General features: G+C 39.5%; 1 protein-coding gene across 1 annotated transcript in view; it reads left to right on the plus strand.

Annotated features, from left to right (window-relative positions):
- Positions 1–23,736, plus strand: part of LOC136866796 (uncharacterized) — a 382,310-nt gene extending 358,574 nt beyond the window's left edge. The window contains exons 27-30 of the mRNA XM_068226847.1: positions 4,126–4,385; positions 12,797–12,911; positions 23,127–23,286; positions 23,401–23,736. Coding sequence (XP_068082948.1) covers positions 4,126–4,385; positions 12,797–12,911; positions 23,127–23,286; positions 23,401–23,437 — 572 coding nt within the window. The 3' untranslated portion in view covers positions 23,438–23,736. The remainder of the gene's footprint in view (positions 1–4,125; positions 4,386–12,796; positions 12,912–23,126; positions 23,287–23,400) is intronic.
- Positions 23,737–24,382: the final 646 nt, after the last annotated feature.

Genomic DNA, 24,382 nt, shown 5'->3' on the forward strand with positions numbered 1-24,382 from the left:
AAGTGGACCTTATTCCCTGAGTATGCCACATCTACTTTAAATACATATTGAGGAGCAATTGGGCCGCTACCTGGATCTGAGAAAAGATGTGGGGAAAATGGAAGGGTAGGATGTTCTCTAGTAGCATCGTTAGAAAACGAATCACTTGAGGAAATGGGGAGGAGGCAAAGGTGGGAAGGTCTTGAGATAGGACTGTGACAATGGTCTCTGGTTTGTTAGGCTCTGGTACAGGTTTTGCTTTGCATTTGTAGCTGAAGGCTAGGTGGTTCAGATTACAATTAATACACTTGGGACTGGATTTATTAGGGCAGATGTTAGTGGGATGCTCTAACTGGAAGAAATGTCACATACCTGAATACATGCAGAGTCAAGCAGGTGATTGAAGTGTTGGCACCCAGTGGACCTAAAAAAAAATGGCATGTGGCTTTTAGTGCTGGGAGTGTCTGAGGACAGGTTTGGCTCGCCAGCTGCAGGTCTTTTGATGTGACGCCTGTAGGCAACCTGCACGTCATGATGAGGATGAAATGATGATGAAGATGACACATACACCCAGCCCCCGTGCCAGCGAAATTAACCAATTAAGGTTAAAATTCCCGACCCTGCTGGAAATCGAACCCGGGACCCCTGTGACCAAAGGCCAGCATGCTAACCATTTAGCTATGGTAATTTTCTGGGGTTGGAAAGGATCTTGAGGGCTCCACCCTGTGGCATTTAGCATAAACCATGGTGCCATGTTACAGTAGAGTGTCCAGGGTTGCTATGCCCTGCGACAAGACATGGACAATGCATGTTGGTCCTTGCGTTTTTCCATATCTAGACCACCCATTAGATTTGGTGGCCTTCCATCTGAAGTTGAACAGCCACTGCATCCTCAGTGCATTCCCTGTTGAAGGTGCATGTGACTGAAGACAAGATGGGCATTGGGCAGGAGAGCGACTTCAGTCACCTGGCTGGATGGTGGCTTATAACATTGGTTGCTTGGGCATAGGGCCCAAACTGGTGGGCTTCGATGTTCACCATTACGTGATTACAAAACGGCTTCTCAGTCTTAATGTTGTAGCCATCCCTTGATCTCTGAATTTCCAGTTAGTAGTTATTTAAGTTTGGAGTGAACCATGCAACTGACTGGTAGATGTTAGTTTGTTTCAGATGGGTTGATATTAGGAAGTTTCACTAGATAGAAGTTTGACACAAGGAGGCGACATAATGATGACGCTGTGCTGTAGTATGTTCAGGGCAATGGCTGGATTCACGGCCGCTTGAGTGTAGCTCTACATGTTACATGTATGGAGCTGATGCTGTCGGTGGACTGGATATCTGCAAAGTGGTTGTAATATTAACTCCCAGAGGTGCAGTTCCCAACAGTGATGTTGACGGAGATCCTAGATAATCAATAACTGAACTACGTGACATGTTTGTAGAGCCTGTTGTAGCTTCAGACGACGGGTGCTGGTACTTTACTTGCAACCCCTGTCTGGAATGGTGGGTCTCTGTTTCTGCACGTTGCCTACCTTGTTTAGCCTCTGTCTTAATATGTGGCTGGTGACCTGGACGGTGAATGACAGGGAGTAGACAGAGATGATGTTGGTTGGCTCATAATGGATGTTTGATGGTCATAGCTTACTGGTGGGTTCTGGATGTAGTTGTATAGTTAATCCTTTATAGTTCTGTCACTGTCCACAGATTATTATAAGCTATAAATGTCATTTTTGTTCTGTATTGAAGTGCAATTATAAGAAATAAATTGACAAGAGGGTCCACTTTTTCAATAAAATATATCAAGTAAATGATATTACATCATTTTTGGGACTATTTTCAGCCATTTAGTGGCCATCTTCAGCCAAATAAAAATTAAACAGATTATGTGTTAACTAAAACATATGTATACCAGACAAAGACAATGTTGCAAAAATAATTATAACATTAAAATACATATAATAATAAAAATTATGGTTATGATCTTCTTTTCATAATATGATGTCTTTAAGTTGACTTAGGACCTTGGGCTTAGAAGTAAATCTGGAAATGATAGCCAGAATTAGGAATTAATAAACGTACAGAGAAAAATTCTTTATGAGACTCACTTCTAATGTCTGATGTAGAACAAGTGGATAAGGAGAGGAGGGGATGGGGTAAAGAAGGGATGGGAAGGGGAGGGGTAGGGGAGTCTTTCTTCATCCTTCAGCCCCATCTTAGACACCCCTTCTCTCCTTCTCCCCTCCTTTCTTTACCCCCTTCCCTCATCTCCTTATCTACTCCTTTATTTACATTATCTGCTTCCTCCAGCAAGTAAGTGCTTATTCTACATTAGACATTAGAGGTGAGTCTCATAAAGAATTTTTCTCCTTTTTAATTTCTTTTCTGTATGTTTATTCATTCCTAATTATAGCTATCAATTCCAGGCTCACTTCTTTGCCTGAGGTCCTAAGTCAACTTAAAGACATCATATTATGACAAGAAGATCACAACCATAATTTGTGTTATTATATGTATTTTAGTATTATAATTATTCCTGCAAACATTGGCTTTGTCTAGTATACATATGATTTATAACTGTCCACAGAGTTCACTATAGACTGAGTGCAGATTGTTTAACAATTTTGCCAAGTTAGCAAATAAGGACTCTAACCTGCAAAACAAGAAATGATGCCTCATTTTCAAAAATTTGTCCTCCCCATCAAGGTACAATATCGATTAAGGCTTTATGGCTACAGGTCAGAAAATAACAAGAATAGACTGAGTTATTAGGCCATGTGTATGTAGCATTGACTGGCATGTATGGAGCTGGTGGGCTCAGATTTTCACTCTTAAGTGATTATAAATAGCTTCATAGTCTTAAGGTTGTAGCTGTTCCTTTGAATGTCCAGTTGGTAGTCTTTTAGGTGTGGGGTGAACCATGTAATTAATTGGCGTGTTCACGCTGTCTAATAACCCAACTCAGCCTATTTTGTTATTCAAATGCTATTTCCTTATTAATTTTTTTTACTGAAATCTGGTCATATTCTCATCATCTCCTTCCAAATTTTTATTAGTTGATCAATCTGTTATTACCCTCCTTCTTATCTTGCTTGTAAATGACAAGAGTTTTCCTTCTGTTATAACCTTTCACACCAAAGATTCTCGTGCTCTTTCTCCTCTTAATAATCATAATAATAATAATAATAATAATAATAATAATAATAATAATAATAATAATAATAATAATAATGTTATTTGCTTTACGTTCCACTAACTACTATTTTAAGGTCTTCGGAGACGCCGAGGTGCCGGAATTTAGTCCCGTGGGAGTTCTTTTACGTGCCAGTAAATCTACCGACATGAGGCTGATGTATTTGAACACCTTCAAATACCACCGGACTGAGCCAGGATCGAACCTGCCAAGTTGGGGTCAGAAGGCCAGCGCCTCAACCGTCTGAGCCATTCAGCCCGGTTTTTTTCCTCTTACTGATAGAGCATTATTCCTGACTTGCCAAAATGAAAACGCTCTCATCTTTTATTCTGTACTTCCTAAACAGATTGGTACTGGTAATTATTACAAAAAATTTTCAGTGTTCTTAGTTAAGTCTTCTATTACTACATCATGCTTGTTTTCTCTGTTAGTGAACTTAGTTCTCACTGATTTTTTCTACACTTTGGCTGGGACGGGCTTAGTTTGCTGCCATTTTCCTCAAGATAGTAATATAACTAATTCACTCGTCGAATAATGTGTAAAACCTGTATTTTTTTACATATAAAATAAATGTAATTATTTCCTTGTCATATGTTTGTTACAGTTTATATCATTAAATAATTTACCTATAAATTTTATAAAACTACAGCTTATAATTCAGTTTAGAAATATTTGACAGTCAACTTTCTATATGCAACAAAATAAGAACTAACTGTTTGTCTATATACAGTTGCCTGGCTTTATCTAGAAAATAAAATGAATATTAATACTGGCATCACAAGTTTCCCTAAAAGAACTGACAGTAATTCTCAGGGTGACCCAGAAAAGAAAAAAAATATCATGCTGCATTAATCATATTATTTCCAGGATTGTATGGATATTATATTAGATACATAAGTGAGATGTAAGTTCTCTTTATTGTGTTGCACTGGTAGTGAATCAATTGTCTCTTACAGCAATAAATGATACTGAACCAGAAGATAGTGGTGTTTACATCTGCTCTGTTCTACGAGTGAACAAACTTCGCACTGTTGTGCGTGTGATCTCACTAGCTGTAAAGCCAAGGCAACCAACTGTTATCACTCGGGAAACATTCTCTGTTCCCTTACACTGCAATAGCCACATTCTAGGTTACATCTACTCTGACATGAGTCAGAAATGGGAGGTCAACAACCATTATGTGTGGAAGGATTATGGTATTACAACTTTGGCAGCTGTAAGTATACTGATGAAGAACTTGTGCCTATCTATCTATCTATCTATCTATCTATCTATCTATCTATCTATACACTATATTGTTTTCTATACTGAACTGGATAAATAATGATCAGGTCAGCCATTTTTGTCTGTTACAGTATCATGGGAAAACTGAAAAGTGGATTTTCATGAAAATTGGTATATTATTTATTACTAAGCACAATGTGCATATATATTGGTTCTTAAATATCCTCCCTGGTTACACATATCTTCCTGTTGAACCTATGGACACTGAAGCATGTGCATATGTGGTGTAACTTGTAGTTAGGTCCTCCTTTGATACTGGTCTTCACTACTTCTGTATTGAGAACTCTCCAGAAGAGCTATCTGTTGTCCTTTTCCTAAGAAGTCCAAAATGTGGCCTTATGTCCTCTAAGAAGAATGACTCATTTCAGGTATCTAACCTTTATGTTTACAGTCTTCTTAGTTTTGCTCGGTCAGTTTATGCTATATCAACTGGATACCATACATTGCATTGGGGGTGATTTTAAGCTTAAATAGAGCCATTGCAGTACCTGTTGAGAGGTTCCTTAGGGATCTTGTATATGGCTTTGGTTGCTGCAGCTGCTTTTCTTGTATGTACAGCGTGAAAGTTGAGCCCATAGGAAGAATGATTCCTAAGTATTGGCTACATCAGGGATGGTGAACCTTTTCTAACTAGTGTGCCATTTTAGGCCTGGATTATTATTCTCAACTGTCTACTGTGCCACTTGTTATTTTGGTTTGTAATGGATACAACCCTCGCCCACACTCACCACCGCCACCACCAACTTCCATCCCTAATTCCAAATTATGTTTCGTAATACGTTATTATATATATAATATATTGTAAAATACCAAACACATGTGATTGCATGTTTCATGGTCGCATTTTGCGAATACCGCAAAAATACTTAGTAGGTTTGTCATTTGTCATTTGTCATAACTTGGGCTTCACAACGTTCATTGTAGAAAATAGCTGCTTGCAGGCGTATGATGACCCAAACAAAGTCAGTAGCGCTATAGCAAGTTTCTTCATGGCCGAAAACTTTTGTGGGAGGCTGTTCCACTGTTCAAGTATTAAGTTCTCTGGCTTCTGGAGAGAGTATTAACCATCAACAGCACACTCTATTTTCACTAATGCTTCATCAAGTTGTACGAAATTTTTCACCCATACATGCTTTCTTAAAATTCAGTCAACTCTATTTCTAAACTGTCAATATCTAACCATTCAAAATAACCTCATTTGTGCAATATGAAGTTTTGAAATAAAGTGCGATAGTTTCTCCAAATCTTGAAATTTGGATAATTTCTTGTGCTGAGAAACATCCAGTGATCAATCAATCAATCAATCAATACTGATCTGCATTTAGGGCAGTCGCCCAGGTGGCAGATTCCCTATCTTGGCAACTATTTGTCTTGCAAAATTCACAACAATAAACAGTTACTCACTAAGAATAATTATGCAATGCTGGCAACCACACACAAGCCAAACTTCACTAATTCATTGATGTGGGTGAGCGAATGGCTCGTCGGCCGCATCTGACATTTATTTCACTTGACTTCCGGACCTCTCAGTGTTGTAGTGTTGCCATAATGCACTTTCGCACGGAACTAGAATTTAGATTTTCGGTATTTATTTCTTAAACCTGAAGCACTATGACTGTGCAATGTACGAGATATGTAAAGTCTACAGTACAAAACGTACATAAAAATTTTAATATGTGCATGTGGTGTGCCACCGAAATCATCTTCGCGTCATCACGCGTGGCATAGGTTCGCCATCTCTGGGCTACATCAAATATAAACAAGAATTTAAAATGAGCAGCTCTGGTAGCAAATGGAAATGGGTGAGGCTTTGAGAGGATGTTTGTGGAGAAGTCTGGAGTAGGGGTCTTGATGGGTCACTCACCACAGAGCGACCACTTGCTTCAGTATGCCACGAGCGAGCAAGAGGTATGTATGTCCATTGCACAGTGCATCATCATCAAGTTTCTGACGAAAGAAGGAATCAAAGCTTCGGAAATTTTGAAAAGGGATGCAACCCTTTCAAAGACCCAGGTGTATGAATGGCACAAACAATTTTTAGCAGGACGGGAATAAGTGAAAAATGAGCCCCACCAAAGACGACCGTGGACAAGCATTACTTCAGACAACATTCGTGCTGTACATGACCCGATTGAAGAAGATCGGCATATAAACATTTCTAAAATTGCTTAACTTGTAGGAATAAGATTTGAGGTGTTCAGGCCATCATCAATGATGAACTCAACCTTCAGAAATTGTCTGTCTTGTGGGTTCCTTGTCTTCTCACCCAGGAACAAAAAAAATTCCGCCAGGATGTTTGTCAGAGGCAGCTGAGTTAAATTAGAGGCATCTGAATCGCTACGAGGAGGAAGGATATGATCTTTTGCATTGCATTGCGATTTCTGATGAATCTTGGGTTCGTCATTACACCCCAGTGTCAATACAAGCAAGCATGGGGTGGCGGGAATGAGGTGCAGCTGCCCCAGTTAAGACCAAAATGCCTTTCTGCTGGAAAAATGCTTGCAACTGTTTTTTGGTACTATGCAAGCATTTTGCTTGTGGATTTACTGCATGAACAAAGGACAGTGAATGCAGCTTATTACTGCTGTATTTTGGTCAAGACAAAAGCTGCATATCGCAACAAACATCGCCAGCAACCGATCCAAGATGTTCTTCTTCTGCACGACAATGCAAGGCCACACACTGCTGTTGTAACACAGGAGAGCTGGAGGAAATACATTGGACACCTCTGGAGCACCCTCCTTACAGACCAGATTTGTCACCTTGACTACCAGTTGTTTGGACCACTGAAAGAAGAACTGAGAGAAAAGTAATTTCATGCGGATACAGCGGTAGAGGAGTACGTGCACAACTGCAGACACGTACTTCTACTTTTTTCATGGACGGCATTAAAAAGTTGCCAATTCGGTGGCAAAAATGTATGCCAAATTCAGGAGACTATGTAGAAAAATGAGGTGCTTGTTGTGTTTTTGTTGGTGGATTCAATAAAATTGTAAAAAAAATAATTCCGCTTTATATTTGATTCACCTAGTATTTAAACAGTGGTACAATTTCAAGTTGTTCACAGTCCCAACTAAACACATCAGTAGTCTGCAGTTTTCATCCCTTTCTGAATTTCATCACCTTTGTTTTAGCACTGTTAATACTTAGCATATTACTAATCATCCCATCTCTGGAGGTTGCTGAATGCTAACTGGATGATGGTAGGGTCTCTGGACCATAAATCCATGTCATCTGCATACATTTTAAGCTTTGTCTCTGTAACCTGGAATGCTCTTGTCATCAGATTGAATAGTAGAGGGCTCATTGGATCCCCATGCAAAACTCTCATCTATGTTAAGAGATGTGCTAGAAATTCCATTATAGATTTTTTACATAGTTTACATCGAGTATGGCTTTTATTATTTCCACTTCATGCTCCAGGTTGTTAAGTGTTTCCTCTTGTTTCTTAACAAGTAGCTTCCTGTTGATACTGCCAAAACCATTGTTCATCTTTCTGGTATTTTTTGTTGATACAGATCCTTGCAATTCTTCTTTGGATCTTCTGGAGTCTGTCAGTCTTTGATTGTTTGTCCTTGACACCTGTAACATATAAAATCTAAATTGCTGTTGAATCATGTAGAAAAACAACTTGACTGTCATATTGAGAATACTAAGCAGGGTTTAGAAAAGGAAGATATTGTGCATGGCAAATGAAGTACATCCTCAAACAACACTGTACGGCATTTTTTTTTCTTTTTGTGAATTTGAGTTTTTAATGTAATATGCCACAACTAATTTTTAAAGTGATAATCCATTCTGTGCAGCTTCTCCAAGGTCTGAAGCCTCCCTGGTATTCACTTAATTCTCACTCTAGTTGTTCTTTAGTCCAATAGGATTCTGGAAAGAATCTTGTATGTGCAATCCAAGAGAGATATACCTCTGTAGTTATCTGGATTGCTCATGGAGTGGGCGGATTATAGCTATTGTCCTATGTTCAAAGAATTTTTCTGTTATCTAAATTTTTGATATAGTCATGAGTAGGGAGATCCGAACTGTGTCGCTGGCATATTTCCACATTTCTGCAAAAATTTGGTCTTCTCTGCTGACCTTATAATTCTTCAACTCCTTGAGTGCTGTTTCCACATCTTGGGCTATTGGGGGTTTATGTGTTCAGGTATGATCTTTATTGGGGAGTTTGTGTTAATATTTAAAAGTTCCTTGGGTTTTTCTCAGTTTAAAAGTTTAGTGAATGCTTTGGCCATGAATTTGGCATTTTCCTTGTTATTATGTGCCATTTTTCTGTCTTCATTTTTCAGCATTAATATGGTGGGAGGGGGGAGTCATATTTTTGTAGTAGTTTTCCAAAGATTTTGTAACAGTCTCTAGAATTGGTTTCGTGGTAATGTTCTCCTACTGAGTTAATTAGATCTTTCTGAGATTCTCTCTTAATTTTCCTGATAATCTGATAAAACTTTTTCTGATATTTTTGAGGTTGATGGCATTTTGTTGATTTGATATTTTAATAATGCCTGGTTTCTTTCTTCATGAATTTGATCGCATTCTGATGTCACCCAAGCATGTCTTTTATGTGGGTTTAAAGGTGTTACATTTTTAGATTCTTTTAATTGTTAATTTTAACAATTGAATTTTATGGTTCATGTAGTTTCTTAATATTTGTCTTTTCTGATTAATTGGTGGGGGTCATAATTCCTCTTTTAGTTGTTGGATTTCTGTTTCTTCTTCTTTTGAGGTGTGAATTTAATTTGATTTTTACTATATAGTGGTCTGAACCAGTGTCCATTCCTCTTAATACTTTAACATTGTAAATATTTATGCAAAAGTATCTGTCTATGTATACATGATCTAGCTGCCATTCCCCTTTTCTCCAATCAGGATGTTTCCAAGTTTGAAGTTCATTTGGCTTCCTTTTGAAGTATGTGGATTTGGAAATGAGATTGTGCTTGCTGCAGAGTTCAACAAGTCTTTGGCTATTCCTATTTGTATATGTATGTGGAGTCCATTTCCTGATTATATCTTGGTATGGTATTTTTTCTCTTCCCAAAGCCTCTGTGGCTCAGGCGGCAGTGCATCAGCCTCTCACCGCTGGGTTCTGTGGTTCAAATCCCGGTCACTCCATGTGAGAATTGTGCTGGACGAAGCAGAGGCGGGACAGGTTTTTCGTCGGGTACTTCGGTTTTCCCTGTCATATATACATCATTCCAGCAACACTCTCCAATATCATTTCATTTCATCTGTCAGTCATTAATCATTGCCCCAGAGAAGTGTGACAGGCTTCAGCAGCCGGCACAATTCCTATCCTTGCCGCTAGATGGGGGCTTCATTCATTCCATTCCTGACCTGGTCGAATGACTGGAAACAGGCTGTGGATTTTCATTTTTCATTTTTTCTCTTCCCAGCTGGGCACTGAAGCCCTCTAATCAGATCTTAACATTGTTTTTATGTACTTGGTTTACTGTTTTTTTGAGGAGATCCCAAAATTTTTCCATTTCTTTCCTGGACTTGGTTAGAACATTTTTCTCATTGGTTGGGGAATGGATATTTATGATGGTATAAATTTTCTTTGTTGTTTGTAAGGATAAAGTTGCGATTATTGGTGAGTTGGCTTGAAAACCAATTATAGAATCTATTATTTTTACATTTAATGTACATCCTGTTCAATTAGGGACATTGCTCATGACCTTTTGTTATTATTGTTATTATTATTATTATGTTGACAGTAGGTTGTTACATACTGATATTTACCTTAATATTCATGTTAAAAATAAGGATACTCAATCTTGATACACGATTTACATTTGAGATGCTTGGGTTTTTGTTTTTTTTTTCATAAATTTTTTAGTATTTTCATAATATACTGATAATCTTTATATTGACTTAATTGTGCTTAAAGAGGCAATGAAACTGCTCATCTATGAGAATTTGCTTTAATTTCAGACTCGACTGTCACAGGAAAGCAATGAAAAACTACCTCACTCCTCACTAAGCCTTGCATGCATCATTTTGGCACTGTCATTGGTTTTTGCAGTTTCCCTACACCACATGACCTTTGGTGGTGCTTTTTGAGAATCTAATCAGACTCAGGCTGAAGACTTAATAGGAACACTATCACAAAGATTGATTGAATTCTCTGAATATCACATTGTAATCAGTCCAAGTATATTCATACGATGTTTCATAGATTATGGCAATAGTATAATATCGTTCAAACTTGTGGTACATGTTAATGAAGGCAACTAATTGATTGCATCTGTGGGCATGAGTTGCTACGTACCAGTATGTGATAAAATCATTGTGGATCCTACCATGCTCGAAGAAGGATGTAAGTAAAGTGGGACAGCAGTCATGTAAAAACTGCAGTTCTCCATGGTAGAAATACTCATCAGTGTCATGCAGAACTATGAAAATATGTCAGTGATAGGCCATTGCCATATCAAACTCTTGCACATTGGGCGATGGCCTTCAATTGTGGATCATAGCAACTAAGGACCGGTGCATTGGACATTCCGTGCTTATGACTGTTGTCGAATAGTGCTTAACAGAAGACCAACATTGGTCTGTGCAGGAATTATCCACACATACCTATGCTTGGGTCAACAGTGTTCCTAATTTTACGACAGGACTTGTAGGTATGCAAGAAGAGTTAACAGACTGAACACAATTTGAGATATGTATGTCCATCTGGAGCAATTTCAGTGCAAAGGGAAGGACATGCTAAGTTTCATTATTGCAATTAAAATGAAATCTAGGCTTTAGTATACAAACCAGAACTGAAGCATTAGTCAGCTGAATGTCATCATCCAGCAACATCACGTTAATATAAGGTGTGATACAAAGGTTGCACAGAGGTCATGCTCATTTTGGCATATGACAGCCAAGGCGTTCTCAAGTGTCATCCTGGTTGTGACGGCCACACTGTCATTGCCCTGTTCTAGCACACATTTCTACAGAGTAACTTGCATCGTACACTTAGGTGGAAATACAACCTGTGTCTGAAAAGTTCGGTGAATGGTCTCATGAAATAAAGACAACGTAAGTTACACACAAAACTCCTTTACTGGCCTTTAAAGTAATCTCCGTTAGCTACAACACACTTTTGACATTGACTGTAAAGCTGCTGAAAGCTGGCAGCAAACGCTTCTTTTGGAATCTCCCGGAGAACCCTTGTCACGCATTGTTCGTGAACAATGGTCCTTACACTGTCCTTGCCTACACCCACTTCATCTGCTATCATTTGTAAGGACAGTCGCCGATCATTCGCAAGTATCTGTCGCACTCATTCGATGTTGTCTGGAGATGTGCTTGTGGTTGGTCGACCCGAATGCGTCTTGTCCTCAACACCTTCCTTTCCATCTCGAAAGCGTTTAAACCAGTCAAAAACACACTTTTTACTCAGTGCTTGAGCATAGTAAACTTGCACTAACATTGCGTGTGTTTCTGTTGCTGTTTTGCCTAGGTGGAAGCAAAACTTCATGTTAACGCATTGCTCCGTTTTGCACTCCATTGTGCAATGACACGAGTCCTCACACTGACTCTGTGCGATGTGTTGCAGCGTTCAACTCCATTTAACTGTGTTGAGTTAACTGATAGGGGGCACTTGGTGTCATGTCTCGCAGTGCGTATGCGCGAGCGCATCGCCCGAACTAGCATGGTGTACAAACTAGGCGACCATTCACCAAACTTTTCAGACACAGGTTGTATGTTGGTCAATGGTGCTCTTCAATAGTAATGCTACAGACCACGCTACAGCTCTCCTTAAGGACCTTGTACAGTGGTGAGGGTGGGAGTTCTTAGAACAACCTCCCAATACACCAGATTTCACTCCATGCAACTTCAATCCCATTTTGAAACTGAAGAAGCCATTGCATGATATGCATGGCCATCATAATGGAATATCGGTGACATATGGTTGCACAATGATGCAATCAGCAATGCCACTGTATTCAGTGCATTCCCCATCTTTAGCAACAATGTGCTGACACCTTAGAGACTATTTTGAAGGACATTTGTGTTCAGTTTGTGCATAATTAAACACTAACACACAGCATTTTATGAATGCATCTTGCGAATGTTCTCTCCCATACTACGACCCCATTTGATGCTAGCATTGAGCCATGCATAGCTTCGGCCTTCGATGCACGTGCTCGAAGAAGGATGTAAATAAAGTGGGAAAACAGTCTTGTAAAAAACTGCAGTTATCCATAGCAGAAATATCCATCAGTGTCATTCGGAACTATGAAAGGTTGTCAGTGACAGGCCATTGCCATTGACAATTTAGCACTGTTGTCATGACTCATGAAATGACTGACATAGAATTGTTTCTACTAATTTTATTCCTTTCAGGTGGATATGGATACCATTCCAGAAATAAATGCATCCCACATGGGAGAATGGAGGTGTATAATAGAACAACAAGATCTTGGCTTCAAGTGGGTAACTAACTGGATTATTATCCATGGTAAAGTTGACAAAGATTTTCTCTTCATTAGAAAATTCTAGGCTTCTCCTAATCCTCATCATTATACAGAAATTCTTTTACATGCTAGTATATTCCTTAATGTGGGATTCTGCTAATTAATTACATACATGCCAAGTGACTTTGGCAAGGTCTAATTTTTAAATTTTCTTATTAAGAACGAAGCCATACTTTCCAGTGTCGACTTAGTAAAATGTAACATAAAAACTTTCCAGTCTGTCAAACACAAAAATTTCAAATAACTTATAGCACTATAAACATACCTGTAAACACAGACACACTATTATACAAAGAATGACATATATCATTCTACAAGAACATCCTCGGATTCAATCAAATCACTTAAATCATGCATATATTTTATTTTTTATTTTCAAAATCTTCCTCCACTCGGAGGCTGCCTAAGACAAAGAATATACATACAATTTCATTCAAAAATAAAAAAATAAGTAAATAATGTCTCAGTCTGACAAATACAAGTGGTGTCTGAGTATCAAAAGAGAACCCCTGAGCGCTTTCAGCCCCGAGTTGATGAACTCCTTGGTACTGATGTTGAAGGCTTTCGTCAGCTATATCGTCTTCTTAGGTACTGTCCCTCTCGTCCCTCACTTCTATGTTGTCCAGTTCGTATTCCTATAATACGGCACTGTAGACAGGTAGATAGACTTCTTTTCTCAGTCCACTTCATCTGGCTGGTCGGAGTTAGTTTCAAATCTTACTGTGGGGTCTAATATATATATCCTTTCTTCCCTTTAATTGTGATTATATCTATCCTTCTTGTGCTGCCATTTACTCTAATGCCATGGACTTCCTCATGCACTTGAAATCCTTTCTCACGGAGCGTCTGTGCTATGGATGACAGTATTGTTTACATTGTGTAAACTTGTCAATGATAGAGAGTTAGGTGATAATATGAACAAGTATTAAAAAAATAATGATCTTAAAAGTATGAAAATCTTCTGTACTTATCTAGACTGCCGAAGTTTAGTCTGTTGTCATCAAACACTATTTCAGGACTGTGGTCATAGAGAAGCTATTGGAAAGTTTGGGCATAGCATACTGTTCCGCAGAGAGGGTAGGGGAAGCAGGGGAGGAGCGAGTGGAATGTTGTGGATACTTCCTATTGGATAGGGGAGAGCAAGTTAATTCCTTCTCCATATTATAATCTCGCATATTGTACCATGAAGAGGGGATGGGGAAGGGGCAGAGATGGAGCATTGTGGAACCTTCCCTCATCTACTGGAGAGGGGAGAGAAGGTTATTAACCTGCTTCATGTCATAATGTACTTTATGTAATATGGATAAATGCAAATGAATGATTTTGAATTAAATAAAGTATGGAATTGAACTAGAGAGTATATATTAGAAGTTATTTTTTATGATAAATCGTACTCTATAGGTTGTTAAGCACTTATTTAAAGGGTAGGTGTTGACCAGATGTTGTTCTGAGGTGCGAGATTATATAACATAGAGAAGGAATTAACTTGCTCTCCCCTGTCCAATAGGAAGGATCCACAACAGTTCACTCATTCCTCCCCTGCTTTGCTTCCCCTCTCAGCGGAACAGTATGCTATGCCTAAACTCTCCACTAGCTTCTCTATGACCGCAGTCCTTATATAGTGTTTGGTGACAACAGACTAAACTTCAGCAATCTAGATAAATACAGAAGATTTTCATATTTTTAAGATCATTATTTCTTAATACTTGTTCATATTATCACCTAACTTTCTATCGCTAACAAGTTTACACAATGTAAACAATACTGTACATATATATGCATGATTTAAGTGATTTGATAGAATCTGAGGATGTTCTTATAGAATGAAACATGTCATTCTTTGTATAATAGTGTGTATTTTTTTACGGGTATGTTTATAGTGTTATCAGTTATTTGAAATTTTTGTGTGTTTGACAGACTGGAAAGCTGTTATGTTACAAGGTCTGATCCAGCAACTAGTGCACAGGGAGGATGATCACTTTTTTTTTTTGCCATTTGCTTTACGTCGCACCGACACAGATAGGTCTTATGGCGACGATGGGACAGAAAAGGCCTAGGAGTGGGAAGGAAGCGGCCATGGCCTTAATTAAGGTACAGCCCCTGCATTTGCCTGGTTTGAAAATGGGAAACCACGGAAAACCATCTTCAGGGCTGCCGACAGTGGGGTTCGAACCTACTATCTCCCGAATACTGGATACTGGCCGCACTTAAGCGGCTGCAGCTATCGAGCTCGGTGATGATCACCTAGATGTACTTCCTCTTAAAACAAAAATCACCACCACCACCACGAGTGCATAGGAGGCAGGTGTTTACCAATTGAGCTGTACAGCTGGCAAGTATTTTTTTCCCTTATGGAATGGAATAATTATATTTCAGAAATTACAATTGAAATTCTTGTGAAACTTTCATTCATCACCAATGAAGATAAGCTAAGTGCCTGATCCAATCTTGGATGTTGGTGACCCAGTCAATGCCCCCAAGTAAGCCAGAAGCTATTGATCAGGCATCTGAGGCAGAATTTACTTGAAGTATTCAATGCCTTCCTAGTTCAATACTTCTCTTCCTCTAGCCAGCAGCATGTGGGCTATCATCTAAGTGGTGGCCATGCCCAAAGTTGCATTAACTTAGGATACAGGGTTTCAGAATGGCTATACCATAGGCTCAATGAAGGTAAATTTATTGAAAAATAATCTACAGTAGTTGAAAAACTGTTGTTACGATATTTGAAAAAAAAAAAAAATCATAAGAAAATCGTATGTGGTGTTCGATCAAGAGACTAGACAACATTCAAATCTGTCTCAGTTCTTTGTTATGGGCAATTTGGAAACTAATAACATTTGTTGAGAACAGAGAAAGAAAAACAGAAACTTTCATGAATCTAAATTCAAGTCATTATAATCAAATGAGGCTCAGAAGTTTCTTGTATCTGTTGCTTTTTTTTTTTTTTCAAAGTAGGCCTTGTGTGTTCATGTCGGAGTCCCTTTTAACATATAATCAATGCTCTTCGGTCACAATATTCTCAATATACCGGGTAGTTCACCAGCCCCTTATTTTCTCGGAGATAGGCAACCCAGATAATGTGTATAACCTAGAGATCCTTATAATTTAGTTTTATGAACACCAAATAACTTGCAATTTCTTCTTATGGTCGATAAGGCTCTCTGCCATCTGTGTGTCATCACTGTAAATTGATCCATGGACCTAGCAAAGGAAAAACTACTATGCACAATTCCGTGCCAAATACTAAGGACCATTCTGCAAATATACTATGTGATCAAAAGTATCCGGACACCCCCCAAAAACATACGTTTTTCATCTTAAGTGCATTGTGCTGCCACCTACTGCCAGGTACTCCATAGCAGCAACCTCAGTAGTCATTTGATATTGTGAGAGAGCAGAATGGACTTCAAACGTGGTCAGGTGATTGGGTGTCACTTGTGTCAGAAGACTGTACGCGAGATTTTCACACTCCTAAACATCCACCGTTTCTGATGTGATAGTGAAGTGGAAACGTGAAGGGACACATACAGCATGAAAGCATACAGGCCGACCTCGTCTGTTAACTGACAGAGACCGCCGACAGTTGAAGAGGGTCATCAAGTCTATCCAGACCATCACACAGGAATTCCAAACTGCATCAGGATCCACTCCAAGTACTATGACAGTTTGGCGGGAGGTGAGAAAACTTGGATTTCATGGTCGAGCGGCTGCCCGTAAGCCACATATCACGCAGGTCAATGCCAAACGACGCCTCACTTGGTGTACGGATGATTGAACAGTGGAAAAATGTTGTGTGGAGTGACGAATCACGGTACACAATGTGGCAATCTGATGGCAGGGTGTGGGTATGGCGAATGCCCGGTGAACGTCATCCGCCAGCGTGTGTAGTGCCAACAGTAAAATTCAGAGGCGGTGGTGTTATAGTGTGGTTGTGCTTTTCACGGAGGGGGCTTGCACCACTTGTTGTTTTGTGTGGCACTATCACAGCACAGGCCTACATTGATGTTTTAAGCACCTTCTTGCTTCCTACTGTTGAAGAACACTTCGGGGATGGCGATTGCATCTTTCAACACGATCGAGTACTGTTTATAATTCACGGCCTCTGGCGAAGTGGTTACACGACAATAACATCCCTGTAATGGACTGGCCTGCACAGAGTCCCGACCTGAATCCTATAGAACACCTTTGGGATGTTTTGGAACGCTGACTTCGTGCCAGGCCTCATCAACCGACATCGCTACCTCTCCTCAGTGCAGTGCTCTGTGAAGAATGGGCTGCCATTCCCCAAGCAACCTTCCAGCACCTGATTGAATGTATGCCTGTGAGAGTGGAAGCTGTCATTAAGGCTAAGGGTGGGCCAACACCATATTGCATTACCAATGGAGGGCGCCACAAACTTGTACGTCATGTTCAGACAGGTGTCCGGATACTTTGGATCACATAGTGTATGTGATTTATTGTGCCTTGAAATAAAACAGGTACCCATAACACAATCGAATTAATAGGTTATGCAACGTGTTCTGTTATGTAAAGAAGTTGAATGAATACTATAAAACATCATTGAATACTTTGACATGGATCTTAACTTTCGAGGTGGAACGGGCATACTTAACAACTATGATGTATGTTGACTTCATGGCCGAATCGGTTAAGCGCTGGAGCACAAGGTGTGTGAGTATCGGAAGCGTAGTGGTTTTTTGAATGACACAGCTGCTCCATTTACGGGGTATACAATAATAATCAACATTTTTCCTATTACTTTTAAGGGATGTAGTGGTTAACCTGATTAGCTGCCACGCCTGAAGGCCCGGGTTCGACTCCCGACTCTGCCACGAAACTTCAAAAGAAGTACGAGGGCTGAAACTGGGTCCACTCAGCCTCGGGAGGTCAAGTGAGTAGAGGTGGGTTCGATTTCCACCTCAGCCATCCTCAAAGTGGCTTTCCGTGTTTTCCCCACTTCTCCTCCATGCAAATGCTGGGATAGTACCAAACTTAAGGCCATGGCCGCTTCCTTCCCTCTTCTTTCTCTATCCCTTCTGAACTTCGCATCCCACCACAAGGCCCCTGTTCAGCATAACACGTGAGGCCGCCTGGACAAGGTACTGGTCCTCCTTCCCAGTTGTATCCCCGACCCAAAGTCTCACACTCCAGGACACTACACTTGAGGCGGTAGAGGCGGGATCCCTTGCTGAGTCTGAAGGAAAAACCAACCCTGGAGGGTAAACAGATTAAGAAAGAAAGTTTTAAGGAATGCGCTCTGATTTGGCTTCTTTCCCTTAAGGATAGGTGGGGGAGGGGTTGGAAAGGAAAGCGGCCTTGGCCTTTTACTAAGGTATCATCCCAGCATTTGCCTGGTGGTGGAAATGGGAAACCGAGGATGGCCAGCATGGGATTCAAACCCACAACCTCCCGAGTCCAACGCACACAAATAATAATCCACATCTACATGGTCATATCACAGCACTTATTAATTTCCTCATGATGTATTCCGATGAAGAATACGTTGAGTTTTTGCTAAGTTATGGAGAAAGTATGGTCGAATTACGAAGTGTGTTTTTTAAGTAAGGTCCGTTTTGTTGTAGACACTAGTAGTTCGCGCGCATATCACAACGAACGCATGCGTTGTGAACCGGCATGCCTCAGGAACAACTGTCCTCAGTTTCAGCTCTGTAGCTAACCTGTACGGTTCTGTTCTGTGCTTTCAAAATGTTTAAGACTATCAACTCACCCGCCGCATGTGAGGTTTGGTCAGTGATACGGTTTTTGTCAGCAAGGAACCTGTCTGCTGCAGAAATTCATCGACAGATTTGCGAAGTGTACAGTGATACTGTTATGAGTGAAAGCAAAGTGTGTAAGTGGGTACGACAATTCAAAGATGGCCGTGACAACGTCCATGATGAAGACCACTCCGGTCGTCCTTCTTTGATTACAGACGATTTGGTGGCTTCAGTTGAAGCAAAGATTCGTGAGAACAGGCGCTCCACAATAACAGGTCTCTCAAACAAATTTCTTGACGTGTCGAGATCAGTGCTTTACAACAATGTTTCTGAACACCTAAAGTTTAGGAAACTGTGCTCCCATTGGGTCCCGAAACTCCTAACAGAGGACCACAAAAACCAAAGATTTGAGTGTGCAATGCAGTTCTTGACTCGTTATGATGAAGAAGGTGATGGCTTCTTGAGTCAGATCGTAACTGGAGACGAAACATGGGTTTCGCATATCACGTCCGAATTGAAGCAACAGAGCATGGAATGGAAACACACACTCACCTGTAAAGGTGAAGGCCAAACAGACTCTGTCCCAGCGCAAAATCATGGCGTCGGTGTTTTGGGATAGGCATGGTGTTTTGTTGGTCGATTTCATGCAACAAGGGACCACTATCAATCCAGAAGCACACTGCCAAACCCTGAGAAAGCTACGCAGAGCAATTGCAAACAAAAGACGCGGCATGCTGATAAAGGGAATTGTCCTTCTCCATGACAATGCAAGACCTCACACTGCAGGTCAGACCCGCGATTTATTGGACAGTTTTGGCTGGGAAGTTTTAGACCACCCACCCTACAGTCCTGATCTTGCGCCGAGTGATTACCATCTGTTCCTCCACCTCAAACATCACCTCAGTGGCAACCATTACAATGATGACGACAACGTGAAAACGGCAGTGAACTCTTGGTTATCGGAGCAGGCGGCAAGTTTCTATGAAGAGGATATTTTAAAATTGGTTACGAGGTATGATAAGTGTTTGAACAAACTTGGCAACTATGTCAAAAAATAGAGTGAAATATGTACTTTCTGAAAATAAATTTACTTTTTTGAAATAACCTTTCGTTGTATACTTATTTTCAAACGGACCTTATTTAAAAAACACGCCTTGTAATATGTGTGCTACGTGCTCCGTAATGGTAAAGAGTTAAATGAAAACTGTAAAGTGGTCAACATTTCGAACATGTGTTACTCTAAGTAAGCAGGGTACCCTACTTCCTACCTACAGACCATCATGTCATAGTCCAACCTGGCTATGTAACATCGGATAAAAACGGTCCTTTTCAGGACCAAATAAAAGTTCACTCTATGGAACTGGATGTAATGTGTCCATATTACAGTCACTGTAAACGGCATTAATAGAAAAACAAAGTTTAGCAGCCTGTGAATCGAACCTACTACCAGACAGCTTGGCTGATACAACAGCAGTGATTTGTGATTTAGCCACCTTAGCTACTGCAAGCCGCGGTGCACAGCTGGCACATAGCCCCTATGACACTTTCTGTCCAAACATAAGATAGTGTTATTCACAGCTGTGATGTTTTACACATTCATTATACTGTAGTTTAAATAATACAAATAACACTGCCGCTAATGCTTTCTTCCATATTCACGAGCATTATATAAACGGCATAACTGTACCAAGGCCATAAAAGAGCAGGTACTAATGTTTTTCAGATGACTATGATATGCACGTTAGTTGGGGTACCTACTTCCAAAAAAAATAAGGTGCTGGTAAACTACCCGGTATAAAGTACAGTACCAAGTGGAGTAGCTGTGCGTGTTAATGCGCAACGGCTGTGGAGCCAAGCTCCGCAATCGGGAGGCAGGTGGGTTCAAAACCCACCATCAGCTGTCCTGAGAATGATTTCCATGATTTCCCATTATTACTTCCAGACAGATACTGGGACAGTTCCTATTCATAGACCACAGCAATTCCTTTCACCTCCTTACCCAATTTCATTCACCATCATTCATTTCATCTTCATTATCTCCTCAGCTGAGGTTGGCATCAGGAAGGGCATCTGGCCATAAAAAGCATGCCATATGAATTCATCTTATCTCATCCCCGACCTCATATCACGAAATGGGACTAAGGGATAGACAAACGACCAGACAACCATTTTTATGTGATCCTTGTTTGAATTCCGGCTTTCTGGATACTTTTACCGCTCCCTTATCCACCCTGCTTCCCTGAATGTACCTCCCTATAACCCTTCTAAACAAACCGCCTACCTTATACGTACCACTGTAGTTCAAGTGAAGGCCATCTGAATGATGATCCCTATCTCCTACCTGTCCATTAGGATATACAAATCTCACTCCAATTTTCTCACATATCCACTCCATAGTCTCATTTAAATCCCTGATAACCTTCCAGTCAGTATCCGTTTTACACAGTATTCCACTGATAACAATCTCTGCTCCCTTAAACATCTCTTCGATCCTACACATCCTGAACTGTATTGGTTCCAACATAAAAAACTACCACCTTCCCCTTCTACTTTCCTCAACTTCTACCTTAACCAAATTCCTGGTTAACACTCTACCCTAGTTCCTTTTCCTCCACACACTTTCCCCGCATGCCTAAAAATTGAGTGCTCCATGCCACCAAAACATCAACTTCACCTACCTTGTTTGATTCCCTAATGACCGAGTTGGCCGTCCAGAGAGAGGCGTGCAGCTGTGAGCTTACACTTGGGAGATAGAAAGTTCGAATCTCACTGTTGGCAGCCTTGTTTTCCATGGTCTCCCACTTTTTCACCAGGCAAATGCTGGAGTTGTACCTTAATTAAGCCAAAGCCACTTCCTTCCTCACTCCCAGCCCTTTTCTATCCCATCATCTCCATAAGGCCTATCTCTGTCGGTGCGATGTAAAGCAACTTGTAAAGCAAAACAAAAATTAATTTTGATTCCCTCCTCTGCTGGTCTCCTCTATCTTTACTGATGGCTATGCAACATATTTCCTCCTACCCTTTTTCCCTCCCATGACCCTGGTCTATCTCCTGTTTCATATCCACTATTCTACATTTCCCTTTCCTACCTTTACATTTCCTTCTATCTCTTCCCTCCTCTGCTACAGTTTCTTCTTCCTCATCTTTCCTCTGCTGTTCTACATGCAGTGAATCACACCGATTTCTCACTGCCCCGGAATAAAGCCCTTGGCTCTCAGTTTCCTCCCGCTTAAGATATTAGTCCACCTATCCCCTACAACTTCCCTCTTTCCTCCCCATTCCTCTTGTAAACATGCTGTATCCTGTACATTGTTTGAGGGAGACCTACCTTCATTCCTGTTCTTTTTGAGAATCCTAATTATCCCCCTCTCTCCAGGCTACTACACAAGGATCTCATGATGATAAAGTAGGCAATATATAAGTACTAATTAATAAAATAACTAAAGTACAGTACTGCTTAGGCAGGTCATAATTAATAAGTATCATTTTGTCCTACTACACACTAACAAAAATTAAAACTGACATTCTATGCTGAATATTGAAAGGATTACACAAGATTTACACAATACAGAGAGTAAAAGTGAAATAGAAAAACATACCTACAGTTCCAGCATTTATTTAGCCATCATTCAGCTTGAGATTTGTATTTTTTAAAATTTCTCATACTTTTTGAGAAAAATGGATACAAGTCAATAGTAAAGCAAGCAAGTACTATATCATAAAATAGCTACCAATACCTACAATTCTAAACTGCATTTGTATCTTAATTTCAACAAGTAGAAATGTGGTTACAACTAAATTATTATTATTATTATTATTATTATTATTATTATTATTATTATTATTAATTTTTTCCCCCTGCTAAGCATGATGTCAATCAAAATTGTCCTTAAATGCTGAAAAAAAAAGAAAAAAGGAAGATGTCTAAAATAATTTCTCAATAGCTACCGGTACTCTCAAAACTACACTGGAGACTTGGAATACAAGTAGCAGTTCATGGTTTTGAAATATATTTTTTTCTTGTCAATTTTTCCTGTTTCCACCCCAAACTTCATGTATTTTACCCCAAAGATTACAATGGACTGTGATGGGTGTAGTAATATACAACAATAAAAGGCAATGACAAACTGGTCTCTTCTCCAAACTGTTTTACAATGAAATTAAGTTTTAATCAAGTTGTTAGCTTCAAGATGTACTATAGAGAGTAAAAGTGAAATAAAAACCATAACTACAATTTCTGCATTTTCAGCAGTTACTTAACCATTGTTCAGCTTGAGATTTATATTTAAAAAATTTAACATCTCATACTTTATGAGAAAAATGGATACAAGTCAAATATGTAAGGGGTAATTTGTATTTTATTATTTCTGTTATAAACTAAAACCTTAAAATGACCTATTTTGTAGTTGTTTCTGTATGTTATTGTCTTTAATATATAACTAATATAAAAATAGATGATTATTATTGAATCCTCTGTTAAAGTGAAACATGCTCCCACTTTTCTCACACATCTCATGGAGGACAAGGCAACAGCTCCATTATTTGGTCGCTTTCAAAGTGAACAAACAGTTCTCATAATTCTGATCAGCATTGGAGTGTTTACTGTCATATTTGTGGTTATTGGAGTGATTATCTACCTCAAGTAAGAAACATTTCTCTGTTTTCATTATAACACCTAGGTCCTGAAAAATTAATATGAACTCCATATCATAAGTTGTACAACAATTTATTTATAAAATTAATTTTCTTATTACAGATTTTGCACGCTCCCACAGCGTCAAGTTAGAACATAACATGAACCAGTTAGCATCTTCCTGTGAAGATAATTTTTGTCCTGTGTAGCTCATGGAGTACTCTTTAGTATTACTAGATACTAAAATATATTGATATGGCTCAGTTTATTAATTGTGACAGATTTCTCTAATGGACTGATAAGAAGAATACAGAATGGATTAGTAGCTGTTTTAATTGTGTAATATCTAGAAGGAAAGTCTCCTTTTATATCCTCTATTACACTCTGAACTAAAAACTCAATTGGTAAGAACATAGTATGAACTACTCTGTGTATGTGAAAGTATGGATAAATACAAAGGTGTGGTTTAATAATTCTGCTCATATCAGCTTATTTTAATAGATGCGTATATGGTTGGTAAGATTCTCGTTTAATATCTCTACACTACCGTTATTCTTGGCTTCTAGACCGGAGCTGCCATCTCACTGTGAGATGGCTCCTCAATTGTAATCACGTAGGCTGAGTGGACCTCGAACCAGCCGTCAGATGCAGGTAAAAATCAATGGCCTGGCCGGGAATCAAACCCGGGGCCTCTGGGTAAGAGGCAGGCATGCTATCCCTACACCGCGGGGGCAGCGTGAAGTGTTACCAGGTCGCACAATAATTATACTGTACAATAATTCTGAATCAAATTTGATATGGCATTTATGGTATGCTAAACACACACAATTCTGAGTACCCAGGTGAGAATTTCTGAATGAATATCAGTGTTATAATTAAGAGACTTCTAAGTAATGGAAAGGAACAAACAAACTTGTGACAAATTAGGTAATGCACAGAAAGATAGAAATATAAATAGGGACCCATAATAACATAAACACAATGACAGGTCAGCATGGGAAAATGGAGCAACAATCAAGAGACCAGGACACACATGAAAACACAAAAGGACAAGTACAATCTCCACATCTTTATATACTTCCTCTTTCTGTTGTTCCCTCTTCCA

This window comes from Anabrus simplex, chromosome 3, assembly GCF_040414725.1.
Source record: "Anabrus simplex isolate iqAnaSimp1 chromosome 3, ASM4041472v1, whole genome shotgun sequence".
NCBI lineage: Eukaryota > Metazoa > Arthropoda > Insecta > Orthoptera > Tettigoniidae > Anabrus > Anabrus simplex.